This window comes from Salmo salar, chromosome ssa03 (genome assembly GCF_905237065.1).
Source record: "Salmo salar chromosome ssa03, Ssal_v3.1, whole genome shotgun sequence".
In the NCBI taxonomy this organism is placed as follows: Eukaryota; Metazoa; Chordata; class Actinopteri; order Salmoniformes; family Salmonidae; genus Salmo; species Salmo salar.
This window is the reverse complement of record NC_059444.1, coordinates 34,575,412-34,594,875: the sequence shown is the minus strand read 5'-3', so window position 1 is coordinate 34,594,875 and position 19,464 is coordinate 34,575,412. Positions and strand designations below refer to the sequence as shown.

General features: G+C 43.2%; 1 protein-coding gene across 3 annotated transcripts in view; it reads left to right on the top strand.

Annotated features, from left to right (window-relative positions):
• Positions 1-19,464, top strand: part of LOC106600432 (rho-associated protein kinase 1) — a 68,869-nt gene that overhangs the window by 35,000 nt on the left and 14,405 nt on the right. For all 3 annotated transcript variants that reach the window (XR_001327808.2, XM_014191784.2, XM_014191786.2), the window contains exons 3-16: positions 6,010-6,110; positions 6,303-6,440; positions 6,656-6,831; positions 7,105-7,189; positions 9,422-9,566; positions 11,825-11,963; positions 12,513-12,604; positions 14,839-14,998; positions 15,915-15,984; positions 16,587-16,675; positions 16,859-16,907; positions 17,035-17,170; positions 18,133-18,224; positions 18,887-19,133. Coding sequence is in view for 2 of the 3 variants with exons in the window: in XM_014191784.2 (XP_014047259.1) it covers positions 6,010-6,110; positions 6,303-6,440; positions 6,656-6,831; positions 7,105-7,189; positions 9,422-9,566; positions 11,825-11,963; positions 12,513-12,604; positions 14,839-14,998; positions 15,915-15,984; positions 16,587-16,675; positions 16,859-16,907; positions 17,035-17,170; positions 18,133-18,224; positions 18,887-19,133 (1,719 nt within the window). In the remaining variant the exon portion in view is untranslated. The remainder of the gene's footprint in view (positions 1-6,009; positions 6,111-6,302; positions 6,441-6,655; positions 6,832-7,104; positions 7,190-9,421; positions 9,567-11,824; positions 11,964-12,512; positions 12,605-14,838; positions 14,999-15,914; positions 15,985-16,586; positions 16,676-16,858; positions 16,908-17,034; positions 17,171-18,132; positions 18,225-18,886; positions 19,134-19,464) is intronic.

Genomic DNA, 19,464 nt, shown 5'->3' with positions numbered 1-19,464 from the left:
CTTTAGTCGTTTAAGTTTACACTTTATTTTGAGTCGCGGCAACGATTTAGCAGTGGCGGCAGGAGAGATTGGAGGCTGTTTTTAGGTCACTGCCTTGCCTCTGTGTCCAGGCCCGGGTATAATTGTGTCCGCAGCTTAGCCCACTCAGGGTCCCCAACAAAGGGGCTTTCATGAGTGGCTGGTGACCCACATGGTGTCTATCATGACGTGTTCCCTTCACCACTACACCCTCTATGACTGTAGAACTTATGGAGGCTATGGCATTTTTACATATGGACTCTTGTCATTTGTGTTAGTGTCTCCTATGATAACAATTCTTCACAAACTGTTCATTGTATTAGAAACAAACTATTGTTGAATTAGTCTTGTTGGTACTTTTTTTCATGTTCAACTAGGGCTGGGCGATATACCGTATTTTACTATATACCAGTATTCTTGCACAGACCGGTTTGGTGTTTTAATTTACTTTCTATAATGGTATTTTTAATGTTTCAAAAAAGGAAATGTCATACTGAAGTCTAGCGCGTGTAGTGTCCGTTTTTACAGTTTACTCCATTTGCTATTGGTCATCTTTCTCCCCCTCCTGCTGCATACCACTTCCCACACCAAGCCCTGCCCCCTGTCACTCAAGGAGAGAGCAGTTGCTCAACCAGGGAGTCATGAGCACTTTGTTGCCTTTCACTTCTTCATGGTCAGATAGATGCAACAAGATGTTGGTGACAACTAGTGATGGGCATTTTGACATTTATTTCAGTATTTGAATAACATAATGATATCCGGATAGTCGAAGTACATGTTTTCAATTATTATAATATATATATTTTTTTACTTCAATGGAGACTTGCTCACGCAACTCGAGGAACCGCCGATAGTGGTGCGCAGGTCAGCTGTTTGTTCACCTGCTCCTGCCTGCAATTACTAATAACGCATCTGAAAAAATGACTATTTGTGATAAAGTGTAAATCTGAGGCCCGCACCCAACCCTAACCTGATTTTTTTAAATGTATTTATTATAATTGTATTTTATTTATTATTATACTTTTTTTGGGGGGGGGACAGGGGATGCAGGATTTTTTTGTCATTTAGTTATGTTTCTGCTTATGATTTCAGACATTTTGTTAGGCTATGGTAGGCTATTTGTTAGTCAACTTGTCTATAATTAGATGCATATAGCTTCTCTTTTGTCATTATATGTTGCCCTAGAAGACTAAATAAATCCTTGCTCAACTGATTGTGGTTGAAATACTATCATCTTTTATGATGAAGACAGCACCTCTACAGATCGTATCTAACGGAGCATTGCATTCTCTCAAGATGCAGAAAAAATTTAGAATTTTTCTCCACTCCTGTATAATTTTACTGCAAGAAATGCTTAATTCTGCAGGAGTTAAGGCTATAGCCCTATTCGCACGGTACTAATATTACCAGAGAACGTTGGTTATGTATTTGTTACCCCAGAATGTACGTTATTCCAGAGAACGATTCGACGGCATACGTTTTTTTTTTCCCAAACTGCCTCCTGTAATTCTTACTTTTTTTAACATAAATTGACAGTAATGTTTTTTTTTTTAAGTGTGAAGATATTTCAACCAGTCCAGGCAATTTCAGGCTACACTGATAACATCTTTGGTATAGTGTCGCTATAATATTTGAATGGAGGAAGTGTGATCAATATCATTAGGATTTTTTTAGTCATCTGCAGTAGACATCCTAAATGCCCCCTCAGCCTTCAGATGTGAGCTAAACAGCTAACTTCAAATCACATTTTATTCGCCAAATACAACAGGTTTAGACTTTACTGTGAAATGCTTACTTACAAGCCATTAACCAACAATGCGGTTAAAAAAAATAAAACAAAGATAAACAAGAAATATAATACAAAAAAAAAGATTAAGAAATAAGTCACACATAATTAAAGAGCAGCAGTAAAATAACAATAGCGAGGCTATATACAGGGGGCACCGGTTAGTCGAGGTAATATGTACATGTAGGTAGAGTTATAATAAGAGTAGCAGCAGTGTGAAGGGGGGGGGGTTAAATACAAATAGTCTGGGTAGTCTTTTGATTAGATGTTCAGGAGTCTTATGGCTTGGGAGTAGAAGCTGTTAAGGAGCCTTTTGGTCCTAGACTTGGCGCTCCGGTACCGCTTGACATGTGGTAGCAGAGAGAACAGTCTATGACCTGGGTGGCCGGTTGTCTTTGACAATTTTTAGGGCCTTCTTCTGACACCGCCTGGTGTAGAGGTCCTGGATGGCAGGAAGCTTGGCCCCAGTGATGTACTGGCCTGTACGCACTACCCTCTGTAGTGCCTTGCGTAGGCCGAGCAGTTGCCATACCAGGCACTGATGCAACCAGTCAGGAAGCTCTCGATGGTGCAGCTGTAGAACCTTTTGAGGATCTGAGGACCCATTCCAAATCTTTTCAGTCTCCTGAGGGGGAATAGGTTTTGTTGTGCCCTCTTCACGATTGTCTTGGTGTGCTTGGACCATGTTAGTTTGTTGATGTGGACACCAAAGAAACTTGAAGCTCTCAACCTGCTCCACAACAGCCCCATTGATGAGAATGGGGGTGTGCTCGGTCCTCCTTTTCCTGTAGTCCACAATCATCTCCTTTGTCTTGGTCACATTGAGGGAGAGGTTGTTGTCCTGGCACCACACGGCCAGATCTCTGACCTCCCATAGGCTTGTCGTTGTCGGTGATCAGGCCTACCACCGTTGTGTGGTCGGCAAACTTAATGATGGTGTTGGAGTCGTGCTTGGCCGTGCAGTCATGCGTGAACAGGGAGTACAGGAGTGGACTGAGCATGCACCCCTGAGGGACCCCCGTGTTGAGGAAGAACGTGGCGGATGTGTTGTTACCTACCCTTACCACCTGGTGGTGGCCCGTCAGGAAGTCCAGAATCCAGTTGCAGCGGGAGGTGTATAGTCCCATGGTCCTTAGCTTAGTGATGAGCTTTGAGTGCACTATGGTGTTGAACGCTGAGCTGTAGTCAATGAATAGCATTCTCACATAGGTGTTCAGGTGGGAAAGGGCATTGTGAAGTGCAATAGAGATTGCATCATCTGTTAGTGCGGTATGCAAATTGGAGTGGATCTAGGGTTTCTGGGATAATGGTGTTGATGTGAGCCATGACCAGCCTTTCAAAGCTCTTCATGGCTACAGACGTGAGTGCTACTTGTCTGTAGTAATTTAGACCAGTTACCTTAGTGTTCTTGGGCACAGGGACTATGGTTGTCTGCTTGAAACATGTTGGTATTACCAGACTCAGACAGGGAGAGTTTGAAAATGTCAGTGAAGACACTTTTTTTAGGCTATGAATGAGAAAGTGAATTTGTTCCAAACGTTTAGCTCAGTTGTATGCTGCTTTGCGATCTATTAAAAGCAGGGGTTGCATTAAATGGGCACAAGCTTTTTTTTTATGACGCATATGGCGATGTTCAAGTCATTCCCACAAAACTTATACACAAAAGCATTCATTGTGAAGTTGCAACACGGTCTTGCAACAAAAGTTGATACATGTAGGCCCTTCATATATAGGCAATGCGCAGCATGTCATTCAATTTATCGAATCGTTAGTTTTCTTGCTCAAATATCGAGAAACGCCTGTAAAACTTAGACATTTCTCTCAAAACACAAGGATGTCGATTCGCACGGCACTAGTATTATCAGAGGACTTTGCCAAAAAAACAGTAGGTTTTTCAGGTAGGTCAATGCCCAGATTTCAATTTCCATTTAACCCATCTAAACGGTAGGCTACGGTTTCCTTGACATGCCATAGACCTATTTGAAGTCCCGTCTTGTGACTGTCAAATTTTTATAGTGCCTCGCAATCATGCTCTTTTACCACTTCAAATCTTTTCAAAACCTTTTCTGGCCCTCCCTTCTCTTTATTTTTGACTCTCCTTTCCCAGCTTTTGTCTTATTGAATTGAATTTCCATGTCCTTTTTGCCTCCGTGGACAAATGTTAACTTTTTTCTGCCGGTTCCCAAAAGCATTATTTGGCAAATGGCTGTGTAGGCAATTTGGCGCGTGTACAGTTAAGTCCTAAAGTTTAGCCTAAAACAATGAAAGAAAAACCTCAATGTAGACTATATAAATTGCGCAATAATTATACATTTATGGATTTTTAAAGGTATTGTTTATCTTTATTCAACCCGCCCAACAGCCATAAAAAATATTGAATGACCTCGGCCTAAACCCATCCGCGGGGAGGGGTGACAGAGGAGCAGGGACCGGTGTGACAGTGTGTGTGTATATCCAAAAAACCGTGCCCATCCCTAGTGACAATGCTGTTTTTTTTAACAAGCATTCTATAATTACACTTTGTTTGTATCTGTCTGCTAGTTTATTTTCTTAGCAACTGCTGGCTGAAGGTAATTGTATTAGCCGCTAATGCTAACTGCTAGTTAGCTGGCTAGCTAGTAGGGATGTGAAAAATGTTTCTTAATGTTTAAACGGCCATTTAAAAAAAAATCTGTTTTCCCTTAAAATAAGAAATTAATATAATTCCACGTGAATTCACACTCCAGCTTCGCTGCTAGAGCAACAGTTTGGTCTCATGATGCGTCCCTTTCGGATGCTTAAGCATTGCACCTGGGCTACCATTACTGTACCTCAATTTCACCTGGCAAAGTTAACATTTCCTTCTCATTTAACTTCTTAAAGTATTGCCATACAGGACTTTGCTGCTGTCACTTGCCTTTCTCTGCCATTGTTCCAACTGTTAACGACGATGTTTTTTATTTTATTTAACCTTTATTTAACTAGGCAAGTTAGTTAAGAACAAATTCTTACTTACAATGACGGCCTATCCCGGCCAAACCCTAACTTGGACGACGCTGGTCCAATTGTGCGCCGCCCTATGGGACTGCCAATCATGGCCGGTTGTGATACAGCCTGGATGTAGTGGTGGAGTGTCGACTACAAAATAATTGATTGCTCAACTCCTTGCACATCGACTCCTTTTTTTTGCCCATATCATGCAGCTCTGTGTGTGGAAATTAAAACGAAAGTCCAGGAAATGCAGAAATTGGTTAAAATGCTGCAATATTGTTGTTGGATTGAACATTATAAAATATTGTGTTGCTACTCTGGTGTCATGAACTACTCATAAAGCATATTTTGAACTTTTTATTATTCAAAAACATAAAATCCCATAAATTTCAAAAATAAGTTCAACATCCAAGTGTTGGAGAGGCCTCGATGGACGTTAACGGACTAGCTGTGTTGTGAGGGGGGCTTGTTGCCAATGGGATGCATCCCCTCAGGGGTTCTGAACTCCTTGTACTGCTAGTGCTCTCCTTCTTGCAAACTGCTAGCCCATGACATGTAGTCCAATCATATTCTTTATCACACTAGTAGCCTATACGCATAGACTCAGTCACATTAGCCGACAGCTCTGCACAAACACGTGATTTTAAAGCTGGAATCCGTAGTGGTGAAACTACCACGCCCGTTTAGGATATTATATTACTTCAAACAACGAACAGTCCCCCCCCCCCTCGGACATCATTGCACGTCATTGTGCGATAGAACAGAAGAGTATTTACTACAAAACTATTTTCCACGATGCTGGATACGCCTCCGCTCTGTTTTCATAAACAAAACAGTAACAAATGGGCCTGGGGCGACCGTTGGTGCTTGTTCACCTTATGCGGATCTCATCTTAAAAATGGTTCTAAAAATGTATTTTAATCCCGTAGTTTTTTTTTAATACCATTTCTCAAGTAGGGATCATATTCTTTACTTTCTTGAAACTGTAACTGCTGGAAATGACTGCATCAGAATGTTCTGATTTTAATAGTCCTTGGCTTTATTTTGTATATCAGTTGAACTGTGATACAGATTTTCATCCGCTGTTGAGCCTTTTTTTCCCCATTCTGAATTCTCAGCCTGAGTCGGTGGACAAAAGCCTCTCTAGTCATACTTACTAATCAACCCAGGTTACTAATGATAAACGCTTGCCCTGCTCTAACTGGTTTCCTCGTAATGTCATCTCTCCTCCTCAGATAAGGACACCATCAGTAAGATCCGGGACCTGCGGATGAAAGCAGAGGACTATGAGGTGGTCAAGGTTATCGGGAGGGGGGCGTTTGGAGAAGTGCAGTTGGTGAGGATCACCATTATGGTTATGCTAATTTGTCCTCAGTGAATTACATCAACTGTCATTTGTCTGTCTGCTTTCCCTTTTTATAAATCTGCTACAGACGTAGGAAATTATTACATGGCTTATGTCTTCGATTTTCATCTGTATGAAAGCCCAGTATACATCCTAAGAGAACTGTTCTCCCGTCTCTCCCAGGTAAGACACAAAGCCACGCGGAAGGTGTACGCCATGAAGCTGCTTAGCAAATTTGAAATGATCAAAAGGTCGGACTCTGCTTTCTTCTGGGAGGAGAGGGACATCATGGCCTTTGCCAACAGCGCCTGGGTTGTGCAGGTATAGATAATTGAATAACACTTAAAAAATATATATATATTATATAGTGACTCCCTAGTCTCGTCCTCACTTTGCCTACTAGGAACAATCAGCAAGGAAGCCCGGTGATTGAGTTTCATGTAACAGAATATTCATGCAATTTCTAGTTTTGCCTCTTTTCCTGTCTATTCCTCCTACTTATGTTTGGTCACTAACCCTAAGCCCCCCCCCCCCAGCTGTTTTATGCGTTCCAGGATGACCGTTACCTCTACATGGTGATGGAGTATATGCCCGGCGGAGACCTGGTCAACTTGATGAGCAACTATGACGTCCCCGAGAAGTGGGCCCGCTTCTACACCGCTGAGGTGGTGCTGGCTCTGGACGGGATCCACGCCATGGGCTTCATACACAGGTATACTTACTGGACTTCTCTTTCTCCTCACCTCCACTGTAAAGGTTGCTCTTGAATGTCTCCACTTCTATGTCAGTTCTGTCGTGGCAATTCTTGCCACCCTTCCAAAGCCTCCCTGAATTGGAGAAAGCCACTCTTTCTCTTGACTTGGTCTTAAAAATGGCAGTTTAATGTACCGTTGTTGGTTCGAGAACGTTTTGGTTGTATAATATCATGTCTTAGGTTCGAGAGCTGCTGGTTTGTTATATTACTGTGTCTTTTTTGTCTTTTCAGGGACGTGAAGCCTGATAACATGTTGCTAGACAAAGCGGGCCACTTGAAGTTGGCAGACTTTGGGACCTGTATGAAAATGAACAAGGTAGCTATCGCACCAGCCTTCCAATTCACCACGACTGATAATGAGGAGTTAGTTGACACTTCAACACCCTGTAGAGTAGACTGTTGGTCTTCTCGGATCCCGAAATTGAGATCCCAACCGAATTGGATCTGCGAAATTTCCATCCGACACCAACAGGACCCTTAAAAAAAAAAAAATATATATATATATATATATATATATATATATATATATAAATAATACCGGATCCGAGAGACAAGATCCAACCCAAAATATGTCAGAGATGATGGAGAATTTTATCCGACATTACCCAGTTTATCAATAGCCTAGAGATTGACCATTCAAATAAATGATTACCATTATGTAGTTAGATTGGTAAAAAACAGTCCAATTGATTGTTTGACTGTATAATTGATTCATTAATGCATACATAAAATAATCTAAAATGTTCAAATCCGGGACCTGGATTGAACTCAAAAGATCTGTCTGGATCAAGTGCCATCTGAGACAAGCTAATACGCCTTCTTTTTTTTGTCGTGGTATTGTTTTGGTATTGAGTATCGTGATATCGAAGTCAACATTCTGGTATCGTGACAACACTAGTTGCAAGTTTGCTATAGCGAGCTCAAGCCAGAGAGAGAGAGAGGGGCAGACAGGTGGAGGAGAGATTAATGCTTTTGACTGAACTGACTGCCATGCGTAGCAAAAGTGATTTATAGAGGATATTTATTTTCATCAGGATATCTTCAGATATAATTAAGGATCTGATCGGTATTTCACTCATTTTCAGACAGATCCGAGGTCTGTGTACACCGAGCGTGATCCGACCCGGGATCCGAGGGTTAACTACAGAATTTAGCTTAGTGACAGTTAGGGATGGGCATTTTGAAATGATTTTACTATTCAAATAATATCAATACATTTTTTTGTATACCCCCCCCCCTCCCAAAAGTAATTGGTCTTGACTCTCTTGGTCAATCAAAATGAAGCAAATGCATATGGCAGAGGTAAACAGCTTACGCAACAGGGCGAAGAGAAGTCAGATTTTTTCCGTCCATGATGGAAATGATTTTGAAGCTATAAGGTTTCTGTTGAGTGTTAAGGTTTTGTGGAAACTCCATTAGGTTTGTGCCTGTTATTGCTATTCGAAGTGGGGGAAAATAGCATATCGATGTCAGGGCAGGCTGGTGGGCCAGTTGCTTAGCCTTAGCTCAACGTATGGTTAGAAAAACTATATTTAAAGTTTGTTGTTTTATTAAATTAAGAATTTCACGGTATAAAATATCACAAGGATCATTTTCATTTAGACAGCTTTTTCATAGTTTTTTCCCAAAAATTTACTCACTGAAGTAATCGAATACTAACATCTGTTTAGGTATTCAATGAATCGATGAACCGTGCCCGTCCCTAGTGACGGTTCATCAATCTTTAGAACGGTTTAGCAGTTTAACACATTTCCTTTCCATTTTTCCTCTTACATATCAGCACGTAGGCTTACAATTTATTTGCTTTCTTGAACTGTGACAGCTTATGCATTTTATGCAGATCGTATAAAGCATTGTACGATGCGACACAGCTGTGTTTTATAAATACAGTAGTATAGCAGTATAATATGAGGCTGTGTTTCAGGATGGTATGGTACGATGCGACACAGCAGTGTTTTATAAATACAGTAGTATAGCAGTATAATATGAGGCTGTGTTTCAGGATGGTATGGTACGATGAGACACAGCTGTGTTTTATAAATACAGTAGTACAGCAATATAATATGAGGCTGTGTTTCAGGATGGTATGGTACGATGAGACACAGCTGTGTTTTATAAATACAGTAGTACAGCAATATAATATGAGGCTGTGTTTCAGGATGGTATGGTACGATGAGACACAGCTGTGTTTTATAAATACAGTAGTACAGCAATATAATATGAGGCTGTGTTTCAGGATGGTATGGTACGATGCGACACAGCTGTGTTTTATAAATACAGTAGTATAGCAGTATAATATGAGGCTGTGTTTCAGGATGGTATGGTACGATGAGACACAGCTGTGTTTTATAAATACAGTAGTACAGCAGTATAATATGAGGCTGTGTTTCAGGATGGTATGGTACGATGAGACACAGCTGTGTTTTATAAATACAGTAGTACAGCAATATAATATGAGGCTGTGTTTCAGGATGGTATGGTTCGATGCGACACAGCTGTGTTTTATAAATACAGTAGTACAGCAGTATAATATGAGGCTGTGTTTCAGGATGGTATGGTACGATGCGACACAGCAGTGGGAACACCAGACTACATTTCGCCAGAGGTACTAAAATCCCAGGGAGGAGATGGATATTACGGCCGGGAGTGTGACTGGTGGTCCGTGGGAGTCTTCCTGTATGAAATGCTCGTTGGTGAGTCACAATTACGTGTCTTTCTCACACTGTTACGATGGGAAACATACTGATCATATTAACTTATTGTAGTTCTAGAGCAGAGTATTCCTATTAACTCGCAGACAGGACATAACATCTTTCCCTTGTTTTGTCATGTTGTATAATCCTGCACTAAAGAAACCATGAATCCATACTATACAATGATGAAGTTGAAAATAATACTATCATGTGTTTCACATTGGCCACTGGTTGCAAATCCCATGTTTGATATTTTATTAGGATCCCCATTAGCTGTTGCAAAAGCAGCGCTACTCTTCCTGAGGTCCGCACATAACATGACAATACAGAACATCATTAGACAAGAACAGCTCAAGGACAGAACTACATACATTTTTTTTAAAGGCACACGTAGCCTACATATCAATGCATACACACAAACTATCTAGGTCAAGAAAACGTTTCACACACACTGAACCTGGGTGGATGTGATCTCTGGAATGACCCCGGGCTTCCAATGTTGTTTATTTATCACGTGTGCTTTTTCAGTATGTTTATTTGTTATGGTTTTGTCTGAACTTATTGTAGACATTCCAGTAACCTAAAAAAAATTGATAGGATATTTAACCGGCAGATCCAAAGATTATGGTTCGGCATATGGATCAAAATTGGTTAAGGTGAAAGGTAGACGTAAAGTTAGGGTTAGCAAACCACCATTGTGAACCATTGAAAATCAGGCTGTATATACAGTGCATTTGTGAAGTATTCAGACCTCTTGACATTTTCCACATTTTGTTACGTTAATGTCTTATTCTAAAATTGATTAAATATTCCCCCCCCCCCCCCTCAATCTACACACAATACCCCATAATGACATAGTAAATACATATGTTTTGAATTTTTTTGCAACTGTATTAATAATAAACAACTGAAATAATAAATTTACTTAAGTATTTAGACCCTTTACTCAGTACTTTGTTGAAGCACCTTTGGCAGCGATTACAGCATTGAGTCTTGTTGGGTATGACGCTACCAGCTTAGCACACATCTATTTGGGGAGTTTCCCCCATTCTTCTCTGCAGATCCACTCAAGCTCTTGTCAGGTTGAATGGAGAGCGTTACTGCACAGCTATTTTCAGGTCTCCTTAAATGTTCGATCGGGTTCGGGACAAGAGACTTGTTCCGAAGCCACTCCTGACTGTTTGCATAGGGTCGTTGTCCTGTTGGGAGGTGAACTTTGGCCCCAGTCAAAGGTTCTGAGCTCTCTGGAGCAGGTTTTCATCAAGGATCTCTCTGTACTTTGCTCCGTTCATCTTTCCCTCGATCCAGGCTAGTCTCCCAGTCTCTGCCACTGAAAAACTTCCCCACAGCATGATGCTGCCACCATAGGGATGGTGCCAGGTTTCCACCAGATGTGACACTTAGCATCCAGAGAATCTTGTTTCTCATGGTCCGAGAGTACTTTAGGTGCTTTTTGGCAAACTCCAAGCGGGCTGTCATGTGCCTTTTTACTGAGGAGTGGCTTCCATCTAGCCCTCTACTTTCCTGATTGGTGGAGTGCTGCAGAGATGGTTGTCCTTCTGGAAGGTTCTCCCATCTCCACAGAGGAATTCTGGAACTCTGTCAGCTTGACCATCGGGTTCTTGGTCACCTCCCTGACCAAGGCCCTTCTCCCACGATTGCTCAGTTTGGCCGAGCGGCCTGCTCTTGGTGGTTCCAAACTTCTTCCATTTAAGAATGATGGAGGCCACTGTGTTCTTGGGGACCTTCAGTACTGCAGATATTTGTTGGTACTCTTCCCCAGATCTGTTCCTCGACACAATCCTTTCTCGGCGCTCTACAGACAATTCCTTTGACCTCATGGCCTGGTTTTTGCTCTGACATGCACTGTCAACTGTGGGACCTTATATAGACAGGTGTGTGCCTTTGCAAATCATGCCCAATCAATTGAATTTATCACAGGTGGATAATCAAGATGTAGAAACATCTCAAGCATGATCAATGGAAACAATATGCAGCTGAGCTCAATTTCGAGTCTCATAGCAAAGGGTCTGAGTACTTAGGTAAATAAGGTATTTCTGTTTTTATTTGTAATAAATGTGCAACATTTTCAAAACCTGTTTCTGCTTTGTCATTATGGGGTATTGTGTGTAGTTTGATGAGGAAAGACAATTTGATACATTTTAGAATAAGTTTAACAAAAAAGAAAATGGGTCTGAATACTTTCCAAATGCACTGCACTAGCTAACCCCAATGCCTGTGGTTTTGTGTGCCTATAGGTGACACACCGTTCTATGCTGACTCGTTGGTGGGGACGTACAGTAAGATCATGAACCACAAGAATGCCCTGAGTTTCCCTGATGACAGCGACATCTCCAAGGATGCCAAGAACCTCATCTGTGCCTTCCTGACTGACAGGTGAGGATGATGATGATGATGGCGGTTCGGAGGGGCCCGAGTTAGAGTGCAAGATTTATCTACTTGCCCAGTCAGCTTAACTCGTTGAAGGAAGTTAACGGTAGATTTGCACGCAATTGCTAACTAGTTAGCACAATGACTGGAAGTCTATGGGATCAGCTAGCATTGCGCTAACACATCTGCACTCGGACAACACAATTGTATCCATGAGTTCATCTGACTCTGGGTAAATAGATAAAGGGCTTCATTGACAATCTCGCACTATCCCTCTGTCTGTCTTGTTTCACCAATGATTTTCCGTGTGAGCAAATCGCTAGAAAGGGAATAGTGTTATGATCTCACTGATTGGATGAGACTTAAGTCTTTGAGTAACTACTTAAACATCGAGCAGTGATCTTTTGAAGAGCTATCAATCATGTCTAAATGCTTTCACTGGGTTGTGCTCAGAGACGGTCAGATGCATAGACTTGAATAATAATGGATGTTATTGGTGGATTGCAGAATCGCTAAACTGTACGTTCTATGTTCCTGTGTTTAATTTGTCGCCAGGGAGGTAAGACTGGGTCGCAACGGGGTGGATGAGATCAAGAGACATCCTTTCTTCAAGAACGACCAGTGGACGTGGGAGAACATCAGAGATAGTGAGTTCTGTTCAGGTTTCACGCTTCCTTTGTAACGCCCCTCCCCTTCATTCTGTATTGTTATGTTGACAAATGTTACAAATAGCCAGACATGCTATAATACATGCTTTCCAATTGACCTACTAAAGACAGTCACAGGAAATTTCAGAATAAGAACCATTCATTTCATTCAATATCACAACCACCTAGATGGTTGATTTGAGGGTGAGAATGGGGAGGAAAGCTTTCCTCGGTAGAAAAAACATTTTGAAACTGGGAGGTACTACCTAAACTTGTCCAATAAGAAAGGCTCATTTTGGTTTTCTGTTGCAAATAGTTTTTGCTGCGGTGTGCCCTGCTGAACAGGAGCCTTGCGTTTTAGTATTCATGTGGTCTCCGGCTACAACAGAGAGATCAGAGGCGGGAGGCTAAATGTAAATCGAGTGGCTGTAGCAGCTCTCAGGGTCGCTTGAGCTTTCAAAAGTCTGCATTTTCAAAACGCAGACCAACCCAAAAGCTGCGTTTTTAATAGATTTCACCTGCGTTCTAATTAAACAAACAGACAATAAATATATATACATGGGTCCTCTCTGTGTTCTAGAATGCAGGAAAATACGGGTCAGTTCAAGAGGATGTGAAAACGTACTTTTCTTTACCCTATCGTGTCATTATAATCAGGAATCTGAACGATATTATTGCCGTAATATACTTTTAGCCCAGAGTTCAGGTGGGCCTTCGCGCTTCAGCAAACAAAGGAAAGGAGGGGAGCGCAACAACAATGACAAAAATTATGAGAAGGAATACTACCAAGAAATACTTCCTAAAGGACTAATTCGATAAAAAGTGTTGACACACTCACGAAAATAGGCTAATTAAACACTGGTTCGAACTCAAGCAAACAAACTAGTGTGAAAATGGCAACATGGCAAACCTTGTCAATGTGCACACGCAACCTATCTTACTTCCTCATTTCCCTCCCTCCGTTTCTCTCTATTTTCTCCTTTCGGCAGCCTGGTCAAAAATTGTGTGTGCCTTATCAAAGTAAAAATTTCGTGACTCTGGTGCCCCCATTGAAATTGTCATTAGTGTCTGTAGGTCCTGGGAGCTGCATCCCCTTTCAGCGGGAACACTGGCCATGGGGAGGACCACAGAAACACCCCGAGCTGAGCGTTGTGCTAGGAACACGTTGCAAATGCCATTGACAGAGAGACCCGCCTCGTACACCTTCCCCGCAGAGAGAGTGGTTGGGAGGATGGATGAGACTTTTCAGATAATTGCAGCGGGTCTATTTAAATATAAAAAATTGGAACTTGAAATTGAACGTCATGGTCAGTACCTGAGTTTTCAGCATGCGACACAGATTTATTTTCTGCAGGAAAATTCAGAATTCTGCGTGAACGCGACCCCTGGCTCTTTCCCGGGTGTAATATGAAGTAATCTGAAGCGCTGCGGTCGGCGCTTTGGCTTGGCCACACTGTCTCTGGCCTGGCCACACTGTCTCTGGCTTGGCCACACTGTCTCTGGCTTGGCCACACTGTCTCTGGCCTGGCCACACTGTCTCTGGCCTGGCCACACTGTCTCTGGCCTGGCCACACTGTCTCTGGCCTGGCCACACTGTCTCTGGCCTGGCCACACTGTCTCTGGCCTGGCCACACTGTCTCTGGCCTGGCCACACTGTCTCTGGCTTGGCCACTGTCTCTGGCCTGGCCACACTGTCTCTGGCCTGGCCACACTGTCTCTGGCCTGGCCACACTGTCTCTGGCCTGGCCACACTGTCTCTGGCCTGGCCACACTGTCTCTGGCCTGGCCACACTGTCTCTGGCCTGGCCACACTGTCTCTGGCCTGCCCTGCCATGGCACCAGCTGTCCTAGCTAATACGTTGTTCTGTGTTGACTGTCAGACTGAATGCTGGTGTTTTATAGTTGATGCATTTGATCTCCAAGCAATCTAGCCTGCATCCAAATGTAGGCTAGATTGACAAGAGACTGTTTATATAATATAATGAGGAGATAGACTGACATATTTGACAGTAGAAGATTGTCATGATGAGAGATGTGAAGGGTGCTTCTTGCACCAAAAGCCAGTTTTAGAAGTACAGTACATGCCTCAGTTTAGGACTGACATTTCCTCTACAACATGCTCTCAACTCAGTGTGGCTCTGCACCAAGTCATAGAACGCTAGTAGAATACCTCATCTGCAGTGAGTCATGTTTCTCTCTTCTCTCCTCCACCTTCTGTCCATCCGTGTTTCCAGCGGCGGCCCCGGTGGTGCCTGAGCTGAGCAGCGACATCGACACCAGTAACTTTGACGACATCGAGGCGGACAGGGGAGACGAGGAGACCTTCCCCATACCAAAGGCCTTCGTGGGCAACCAGCTGCCCTTTGTGGGCTTCACCTACTACAGCAGTCATCAGTAAGTCTTACTCTGCATAGCCAGGCTTCAAACTACTACAGCAGTCATCAGTAATGCTCTTAAGGCCCTTTTCCTGTAGAATTTCCATAGATTTTTCTTCTCAAAACGGTATCTAGAGTAGCTATTCGCACTGTCCGCTTAGCCAGGCTTCATCAATTACAGTCAACACTGTCAGTCTTCACCTAGGCTTTTCCTGGTCAGCTCAGTTGGTCAGGAAAAACATCAAGGCCCTAACCACAGTCGAAATGGTCAGGCTGCCCTACTGGAGCAATCATCAGTTTGTCTAATGTCAACTACAGTCATCACATTCTAGGCTGCACTTATTAGAACAGGGGTGTCAAACATACAGCCAGCGGGCCGATTCCGGCCCGCAAACACATTTAATCCGGGCGCGCGTGTGGTTCGAGTAAAACAAGTTTTGGGGAATTATAATGGACCTACTTTTATAGTCTCTTCACTCTGTCCAGCTTGCTAACAGTCATCGAAACGAATGGTAGACTGTCAGGAAGCGTCGGAAATTCTAAAAGCCTGGGATATGGGACTATTTAGAGAGTGAGGAAACATAACCAGTTTTAAGTGCGGCCCTCCGGACCTCGGTGGAGAACGAATGCGGCCAGCGGGACCAAATTAGTTTGACACCCCTGTACTAGAGCCATTAGCCGTTTGTTATACCGCCACAGAAATATAATGCAACCTGTATAAATACTTAGTTAACCTCACCCAGAGCGTGTTAGACATGCACACGTCTCAAACTGCAGACTAGGTAACCTGACCTAGATAACAACCACAACATGTTTGACCCACGGGGATGTGTTTTCACGGTGTGGCCAGGTCATCAGTGGTTCAGGTCAGGGAAGTGTGGTCCTATTGTTGCCTCTGACGAGATCTGATCGCCCTGTTGTGGTCTATTCTCCAGGTTTTCCCGGAGCTCCAGCACCAAGAGTGTTGACAAACGCAGCAGCTCCACTAAGGAAGACAAGAGCCATGTGAGTACTCGCTTGGATGTTAAAACGAGACACTGGAGTTGCATGACTACTTTCTGCATAGACAAAAAAAAACACGGCACGTTTGTTATTGGGATGGACACGATTAATTGAATATCCGAACGGATGTTAGTATTAGATTTACTTGAGTGAGTTGATGAATTAAAAACATAAATATGTGTAGGCCTATTTAATGAAAAAGCTTTGTCTAAATTACCCTTGAGACATTGTTACCTACAGGGATATACAATCACATTGAAAAGTGTTAATTCAATAAAATGCGGATGTTATAATGGTGCATTGAGCTACTGCTGCTATTTCCCCGACCTTAAAATAGCAATTACAGGCACGCACCTAGCAGTTTCCACAGGACCTGACACAGATCAATACAGAACACTCAATAGAAAACCTTTTGGTATCAGAATCAGTTCTATAGATGGCGAAAATAGGACTTCTTTCTCTCTGTTGCCATTACTCCAAACTACCGGATTTAAGCAGTCTACTTCTGCCATGTGTATTTACACTAGTTTACATTGACGTTTTAGTCATTTAGAAGACCCCCCCCGAGTATCTGTTTAATGTATTATACATTGTTTATTGTTTAGCTGGAGAACCTGCAGAAGAGGATCTACCAGCTAGAAGAACAACTCCACAGTGAGATGCAGCTGAAGGACGAAATGGAGCAGAAGTGCAGGTATACAACCTGTCAATCAGTTCCAATAAGTTCCATCTCAAGTTAAACAAATACACAATGCCGGTTTTGAGGGAGAAAACAACCCGTCTGTCTTTTTAACGACCAATGCTCTTGATCTCAAGTAGTTCCCGTTTTTAGACGATCAAGCAAAGCAATTTAAAGTGCAAATCTGTGTGTCTTTAGGACCTCGAACACGAAGCTTGACAAGATCATGAAAGAGCTGGACGAGGAGGTGAGTGAATATCTCGGATTCTGCAACACATAGTCTGCAAAATGTGTTTTAAAAACCCCCCCACATAATATAGGGCCTAAATGCTCTGTACTTTGAGGACTTACTCCTGTCCTCCCTCCTCTCCCAGGGCAACGTGAGGAAGGGTGTGGAGGCCAGCATGTCCCTGCTGGAGAAAGACAAGATGATGCTCCAGCACCGAGCCACCGAGTACCAAAGAAAGGCCGACCAGGAGGCCGAGAAGAGACGCAACTTGGAGAACGAGGGTAAGGGTGGTTTTTGTCCTCTCTCATTCACCCGATCATTTCATCTCTTTTCAATCTCCCCCTGTTTTAGTCCAAACCTCTGTTTATAATCGTGTCTATAACATGTGTTTCTAACACTGATTATGAACAAATATTATCATAGGCGTGTACAGTATTACAGTACTTTACTTGTTCCTAAAGCAGAATGTATACAAGTGGTTTGGCCATTAAATTGACAGGGTTTGTACAGGGTTAATGCTACTACAGTATAATCCATGATAAGATCTCTCCCCAGGGCTGTAGTGGTTAGAGCGTTGTGCCGGTAACCGAAAGGTCGCTGGTTCGAATACCCGAGCCGGCAAGGTTAAAAATCTGTTAAGGTGCTCTTGAGAAAGGACTTAACCCTCTTTTTCTCCAGGGGTGCCGTACTACTATGGCTGACGCTGTAAAACGACACATTTCACTGTACCTGTCCGGTGTATGTGACAATGCATATATATCTTTGTAGCATCCCTCTCCTCCCTGATGTTAGTGAGCGTCCCAAAATGGCACCCTGTTCCCATATAAAGTGGACTACGTTTGACCGGGGCCCATAGGGAATAGGGTGCCATTTAGGACGGAGCCTTGATCTGGCCCGAAGAGATGTTTCTCCCAACTGGATTACTACTCACCCTGGCCGAGCAAGACTGGAGCTGCTTGACCTGCTGGTCTCTGACCCTCTGACTAGCGGTCTTAACCCAGACACACACCATCTGAGACCCTCGAATTGACTGGGACCAGTGGCTCGCTGTGGATTCAAGCACAACCACATCCGATACCATAAACGGAGCACTTTAAATGCAACGTGTGAGCAAGTCCCATGCACAAAAAACAGTTTCTTGGTAGTTAGTTTAGTGTAGCGTCATGTTTTGAATGGGGCGTGTGTGTGTGTGTGAAGATTTACTTAATCTTTGATTGACTCCTCTTACGCTCTCTCGTCTCAGTGTCCACGCTGAAGGAGCAGCTTGAGGACATGAGGAAAATCTGCCAAAACTCTCAGGCCTCGAATGACAAGATCCTACAGTTGCAAAATCAGGTACAGTTTTCACACTGCTCTCTTTGATTACCATCCACACAGCACAGGGGTCATTTGTAGTTGTGAGGGGGTTGTTTGAGGTCTGTGTCAATGTAGTATTCGGCTCATCAAATCAGAGGGTCGGAATGTGTGTCCAAGGTCAGAATCTGGGTCAAAGGTACAGACAGTGAAGGGGTTTGTGTGAGGGATGTTAGTTTTTGAGGGTTGTGTGAGACGGATCAAGGAGAGGGCAGGCCAGGTTTTAACCACAGATCAAGGATCAGATTACTCCACTCTAAATCGGTACCTTAACCATGACAACGGATGAACAATATCTGACCCGGTGTCATCACCCTAAGGCTTTGTTGCATTACATGCATTGATGTTTATCAGCAAATTGAAGTCACTATTTATTTTCATAGAGCAAAGTAAAGGAGGAAACAAGGCCTCAGATTGGACTGGTATAGACCTTTCAGAGAGCAAAAGTAGTCTTGGCCTATTAGGTATTATTAGAAGCATATGAATGGATATCATTTCATTCACAACATTAGACGTCCTCCCACATGTTGGTTAAGAAACCCAACTGTTTCAATCAAACGTTCTGCAGCAACTGAGCGGATCGTCTGTGTCAGGAAGTAATATTGATTCTGAACTTTCCTAATGGCCGTTTCCTTGACTGGCAGCTGGAGGAGGCCAATGACCTGCTGCGGGCAGAGTCGGACACGGCGGCGCGGCTGAGGAAGAGCCACACAGAGATGGCCAAGTCCATGAGCCAGCTGGAGGGGCTGAACCGCGAGCTGCAGGAGAAGAGCCGTTCGTCTGACGGGGGGAGGGCCCAGCTGGAGAAGGAGCTGCTGCAGCTGCAGAGCACCCTGGACTCTGAAAGGAGGTGCTACAGCCAGGGATCAGAGGAGATCCACGAGCTGCAAGGTACCATTTGACTACATCCTAATTCTCCACACTTCTCCCTAAAGTGTGCACTCTTTAATCTTTATTCTGATCCCCATTAGCCAACAGCTACTCTTCCTACGGTCTATACATACAACAAATACATAGCTAAGCACTCAGCTAAGCACGGTCTCTTACACCAATCTTAGGCTCTTAAATCTATGTAGGGGAGTGCACCAGACAAGGAAAAGGGTAGCGATTTTGGACACTCGGGGGCCCAAAGACTGCACTCATTGTTCTATGAGTAAATGTGACTACGACATGACTCGGCGTTTGAGTAAACACGAGGCGTCTGACTGCATGCGTTAGAACT